Consider the following 6775-nt stretch of genomic DNA (forward strand, 5'->3'; position numbering starts at 1 on the left):
AATATTGACATTTCGGGGTTTTTGGCATGTTTTTTCATTCAATTTATTAAAGAGGAAAAATAGGGTATTTTAAAACGCTCATAACTCCTTAAATATTGACATTTCGGGGTGTTAAGCATCTCTTTTCATTGAGAATCGTTTAATTTTTTAAAGTTTTTTTTTTTTAATTTCCAATCTTAAAATTAATAACCTCAATGTTGACAAATTCAAGGTGATTATAAAATTAAAATTTTTAATTAATTTTTAATTAGATTATAACTTACCTCATTCATGCTTGAATACTGTTGTGGAAAAAATATATGATTATACTTTAAATAAATCATTTATACGTTCATACATCCGTTATCCATACCTGGCAGACTCTCATTAGTAGGAGACTCTTAAATTGGCTTATGTTAAATTATAATTAAACATAAACCATAATTATTTTTTAATATCAGTAGCAATCGTTTAGTTAAAACAATCTTTTGGTATTGGCATACTCGAAAGATGAAGGCAATGGTAATGACGAATGGCATAATTTATACATTGTTATAAAATAAAAAAATTCAATTAATTATATACATATTAGTTCTTTGTATCACAATAAGACAAAAATAGAAGGAAACTTGTGTCTGCATACAGGTGCAGATAAAAATAATAAATTAAATAATATTCGGTATGGCTTACTCCAACAAATCTAAAAATTCCTCTCTATTTTGTAAAAAAAATAACTTTTAAAAAATTGTCTCAGTGTATTTTAGAACTTGTTTGCCAACACTTAAACCAACCTGAGATAAATGTCCAAACATAATTCAAAACCCCAAATGAGAGTAATAATTTATTCATTTGTTTATCTATCAATTTATCTATTTATTATATAAAATGACAACAGCAATTAAGTAATGACCATTTAAATAAAGCTATCCGAATGTTTGTTTGCAAGCAGGTACGACGAGCAATTTCTGCAGCTATGCCATGGATGTCTTTGTTTACGCGCTCGCTGGATACGGTCGATGGATATATTGAGCATATTATTCATGTTTTGTTGTTCGTCCATCCATTTTTGGCCATATACTCACGTAAAACGCTGGAACGTGTATGTGAAGTTATTTAATGAAAGTGAAATGGTGGTTTTTTTGTTTGGAAATGTAGTTTTTAATACAAAATATGTATTATTAAAAATGAAAATTGGATAAAAATATTCGCAGAAAAAATAGATCTTGCTAATTCCAAAAATACACTTTTGAGCTATGCTGACATTAGAGTTAATGAGCGATAAAGCTATTCCTTCAGCTATACCCCACAAAAGGTCAAGGCTTGGGAGAAATTTATTGGTATAGCAAATGCGAAGCGTTGAGGAAACCGTAGCCTAAATTAAAATATTGTGTAGTTTTTCCACTGTTAACCTGATATAATAGAAAAGCGTTGTGAGTATTATTAAAATAATATTTGAATCTGAACCGATTTCTATATAATTTGCCAATTCTATTTTTGTAGCAAACTACGTTACTCATTCCAATTTCTGTTTAAATCTGACATACATTTGTGTTTCGTGCATCAAATGTATGAAATCGGCCGAAAATATATATGAGAGCTATATCTAAATCTGAAACGATTTCAATATAGTTTCACAAATATATTGTAAGACCACTTACCATCACACTTTCTAAATTTCATTTAAATTTGACACATAGCGAGTTTTTGATACATCAAATATACGAAATCCGCCGAAAATATGTATTGGAGCTATATCCAAATATCAACCGACTTTAATATAATTTGACAAATTTTTTTCTGTACCAAATTTCGTCATTCATTCCGGATTTTATTGGAATTAGACATACAAATCGTGTTTGGTGCATCAAAAATATGAAATCGGCCGAAAATATATATGGGAGCTATATACAAATCTAAACCGAATTCAATATAATTCGGCTAATTTTGCTTCTAAGCCAAATTCCGTCACTCATTCCGAAATTCATTGAAATCGGATATACATATCTTGTTTGGTGCATCAAAAATATGAAATCGCCCGAAAATATACATAGGAGCTATATCCGAATCTGAAGCGATTTTATACAACTTGACAAGAATTTTTTTTATACCAAATTCCGTTGCACATTCCAACTTTAAAAACTGTATATGGAAGCAATCAGTAGATATGTGAATGCAAAAAACTAAGTTTTCTGGTGGTACTTTCGATTATGATGCTTTATCTCCAGTTACAAGTGGAATTTAAAAATTTTATATAGCCTATGTTACATTCATGCGATGCTGTTTAGCTGTTTTTGAGTCTATTTATTACAAACAAACAAACAATCGAACGAACAAACATTTTCCTCTTTTATAGATATAGATTTTGTACCATTTTGTTCTTTATTAGAATGTATTTCCAAATCCACCTCCATATACTCCACCACACAAAACGTGATCCTAATAACAAATTTTTGATTTCCGACTCTATTCCTCCGATTCTTTACTTTTTAGTACATATATCCATATAAAACAAAAACTTCCAAATCCCAACCCTAACCACCAATGCCAAATTTCAGATTTCAAGAAATATCAATACCAAATTAGGTACAACTTAATACCAAGTGATAACCCCTATATACCTACATTGAACTAGAGGCAAAATTGCACGTTTCTATTTTCACCCGTTTCGATTGGGCTTTGAAACAGTAAGTCATTCACTAAAATATCTAAAAAAACGTTTCGAAATTATTGCACTAAAATGTGAATAATCACCACAGGGTGAGATAAAAAAACTGCAACAAAGTCAACCGCCATAATTTTTAAATTTTTTTTTAATTTTATTGAATGAAAGCAAAAAAATGTCGGAAATAGCATCACATTTTAAAATAAGTTTAGATTTGTTCGAATTGGTCACTTTTGACACGAATTATGGCCTTCAAACGGCCAATGACCGTTGCTCTGAGGTATCTTGACCCATTCCCGGCGAAGCGCTTGCTTGAAGTGATCGACATTTTGGTATTTTTCAGTGCCAAAATACAGTGCTTTCCAAAATACTCCAGACACAATAGTCCAACGGATTGGTATCCGGAGATTTTGGTGACCATTGTGCGCTGGAAATGAAGCGAAGAACTTCATTTTGTAATCATTCTTGGGTGGCGCGTGCTGAGTCCTGTTGGATTGTTCAAGGTCTGCGGTTTGAGTGCCCAAGGCTTCAATACACCCTTCAGAATATTTTCGTGACAATATTCGGTATTTATTCTGATGCCACGGTCGATTAATACGAGCGGAGAGCGACCATTGGCTGTTATGGCGGCCCTCACCATCTCCAAGGCCGGCGCTTGAGTTCTGGTGGCCAACCGACTCTTTGGCAAGTAAACACGATCATTGTGTTTGTTTACAAACTGCTGGTCAACGAATGTTTTCTCATCGGAGAAAACCAAATTCGACAGTTCATCTCTTTCGGTCAAGCGAAGCAACTCTTTGGCTCTTTTGAATCCATTTTCTCTGTAATGCGGTGTAAGTTTTTGCACTTTTGGAATGTCAATGGCTTTACCCCGAGCTCATTTTTCAATCTTTACCGAATGGAATATTGCGATAGGTTCAGCTCATGAGCCATTTTTCGGCCACAGCGACGCGGGTTTCGGGATTTGCTTTTTTACTTTTCGAACCATTTCCGCTGATGTTGCTGTTTTCTTCCGTCCACTTCCTTGACGTCGGGCAACCCTACCAGTATCAAGGTAACGAGCGATGGTACGAGACACAAAACATTTATTATCATTTAAATGCTGGAGTGCTCTAACGAAATATAGGAAAGAGGAAATTCTCACCAAACTGCTCTTGTACGCTTGTAAACAATATAATAAGCTGTCACTGGAATAATTTTAACAGCTGTCGGACGAGTGACTTCAAATGTATATTTTGTCTACAGGTCTTTTGGTATTGAAAATGGGCCATGTAGGGCCACATTTTGGTATAGCCTCCAAATAACGGTACCTCTATATTTTTGGTATTTTGGTAATTTAAGTGACATTATTCACCGCAATTGGATTTTTTAAATTTGGTATTTGTAGTTCGTAATGGACACTACAGCCTATAACAGAAAATTGTCTGTGCAGGTCCACGTTTTCGTATAGCCCCCACATAATGGTACCTGCATACATATTAGGTAATTTGATGATTTTAGTTACATTATTCACCGATTTAATTTCAAGTTTCGCATTTGAACATTGTAATGGCTTATGACAAAAATTACCTATGCAGATCCACGTCGTCGTATATAACGACTACATTCGGATTTTAATAGAATTTTTAACGGATTTTATTTATTTGAAAATTGCCAACTTCGTTCCAAATGGTGGAGGGTATTCGGAGTGACCGAACTTTCATTTTTTTTATTTGTTATAATTACAAGATCTGGCATGTAGATGGAATATATCGGTCCACTCTTTCTGATATATCCCTCACAAAGGACCAATATTTTAAACAATTTAAACTCTTATAAAATGCGAAATGAGTATGCCATTCTTATATATATAAATCCAAGATCTGTTGTGAATAGGGAATAAATCGGCTCACAATGCGAAGCAAATCCGCGATGTTCATGGATTCCTGTCCACTTCTTCTGGTTAATCTTTTGACTAAAAATTATATTTATAGACCTGTATATAAGTATTCGATATCAGCAAATTTTTCACATCTCAATATTTTTATAAAAATTAAATGAAGTGGAATAAATCGATCCACTGTACCTGCTACATTTTAGTAATTTGAATTCTTAGTAAGAAGAAACCAGGTATCAATATAGGCCTCAAATGAAGATATCATCCGATTTAAGTTTTTCCGGGCTACTGGACACATTTTTCATTTGATTTTGGTTTTTATTTGGCATCTTGGTCTCTTAGGGGGTAGAAAACCTCTTCGCAGAAATTTTTCAATGTTTTCATATAAAGATCCTTCATGATTTGACCTATTTCGAGGGTATTGAACACATTTTCCAATCGATGTTGCTAAAAATTTGTATTAAAGCTACTTGGGGGGTTTTTACAGAATCTTAATAATTAATTTCAACATAGGTTTTTTTGGTATAGTCTCCATATAACGACTCCTTCCTTCCTTCACTAAATATTCAAATGTTCATGTATCGACATAGCTGAAAGTTTTGTGCAATTTTAAGTTTATAACAAAATTTCCATTTGCATATTTTGTGTAATAACTTAAATAAATCACAACAAATGAAATGGTATATTCAATTCAATTCACCTAAAAATATTGCTTAAAATTCCGCCATAGCCCTTTTTTAATTTATTTTGTAATAAATCATTAACATACATCGTATCAATACTTTTCTATTGGAATAACATTAGAAAATAAAATAAATTGTCGAATTGAATGCATAAATTAAGACATCAACGAATTGGTCTTGGGTGGGGTATATCAAAATTGTCTCGTGCCACAAATTGCCCGGCCCTCATTAACAGAATATTAATTTAAACGAAAATTAGTTAATTTCTAGGCTTACCAAAACTATTTCCTAAGCCGTACTTCTTCCTCGATTTTTGTGTTTTTTTTTTTTTATTTTTGTTTTTCTTATTTAAAATAATTTGACAACGCATGTCGCTATTTAACTCACACCTCACGTCTCAAATTTGGTAATTTTTCTTACTTTACCCGACAATGTCTCAATTGATTTCGAGTAGGTAAACTAAAGCGAAATTAATTTTTACTATATAAGCATTTACCGTTACCTTAAATAGACATAAGAGAATTACACCTCCATCAAACCACAGTTCCAAATCTGCAAACCAAAAAAAAAAAACACATCAAAATGTTCAAATTCGTAAGTGGAGTATTATTCTGTTTTTGGAGATTTTAAATTAAATAGTTTATTGTCTTTGTTGAAGGTCATTGTCTTTGCTGCTTGTTTGGCTTACGCTAGTGCCGGTGTTTTGGCTCCAACTGCCTTGGCTGCCGCTCCCGCTGTTGCCTATGCCAATACTCCTTTGTATGCTGCCGGTGGTAGCAGCCAGGTGGATGTTCGTCACAACTACGATGGTACTTTGTCTTCGTACACCACCACTCCCTTTGGTTATGCTGGTCCCTACTCCAGCCGTTATGTAGCTGGCCCAGTTGCTGCTCCCGCTGCCTTTGCTGCCCCTGCTAAGGTTGTCGCTCCAGCTGCCTATGCTGCCGCCCCAGCTGCCTATGCTGCTCCCGCTGCCTTTGCTGCTCCCGCTAAGGTTGTAGCTCCCTATGCTGCTCCTTATGCCACTCCCTTCGCTGCTCAATATGCCGCCCCATTCGCTGCTCCTTATGCCACCTATGGTGCTGCACCTCTGGCTGCTTCATATGCTGCCCCCGCCACCGTTGTAGCTTAAGAATCTCATTTCGAGCCGAATAATTGTTAAAAATGTAAATAGTTATTTAAAATTGTTAAAGAGTTGTTAAAAAATATAATTGTTTGTACATAAATGTCATGCTTTTATTTGGCACTTCTTTCGCAATAGACCGATGCGAATTTTCTGAAAAAGTCCACGATTTAACATTCATTGGCTAAATATTTTTAATCGACACCTTTCTCAATATTACGATTTTTGGTCTTTAAAAATATTGGTTTTAAATTGGTTTTTCAATCACTAGATTTGTTTTAATACTCGTCTTAAAATCCTAAAATTTCAGATTTTTTTAATTATTAATTTTTAATTTAATTAATTTTAATTTTTTATTTAAAGATTCATTATGCTATATCCTTAGCACTTTTTTTTAAATTCATTGAAAAATATTAGATCTTTTGAACATATATATTAAAGAATCCGCAATT

At 33.5% G+C, this 6775-nt stretch overlaps 1 protein-coding gene across 1 annotated transcript; it reads left to right on the forward strand.

Annotated features, from left to right (window-relative positions):
* Positions 1-5669: 5669 nt before the first annotated feature.
* On the forward strand, positions 5670-6412 carry LOC101891366 (cuticle protein 38-like). The gene is made up of 2 exons (XM_005188625.4): positions 5670-5794; positions 5859-6412. The coding sequence occupies exons 1-2, from the start codon at positions 5783-5785 to the stop codon at positions 6330-6332; spliced, it is 486 nt and encodes a 161-aa protein (XP_005188682.1). The 5' UTR covers positions 5670-5782; the 3' UTR covers positions 6333-6412.
* The last annotated feature ends 363 nt before the right edge of the window (positions 6413-6775 follow it).

The sequence above is a fragment of the Musca domestica genome, unplaced genomic scaffold (assembly GCF_030504385.1).
Source record: "Musca domestica strain aabys unplaced genomic scaffold, Musca_domestica.polishedcontigs.V.1.1 38, whole genome shotgun sequence".
In the NCBI taxonomy this organism is placed as follows: Eukaryota; Metazoa; Arthropoda; class Insecta; order Diptera; family Muscidae; genus Musca; species Musca domestica.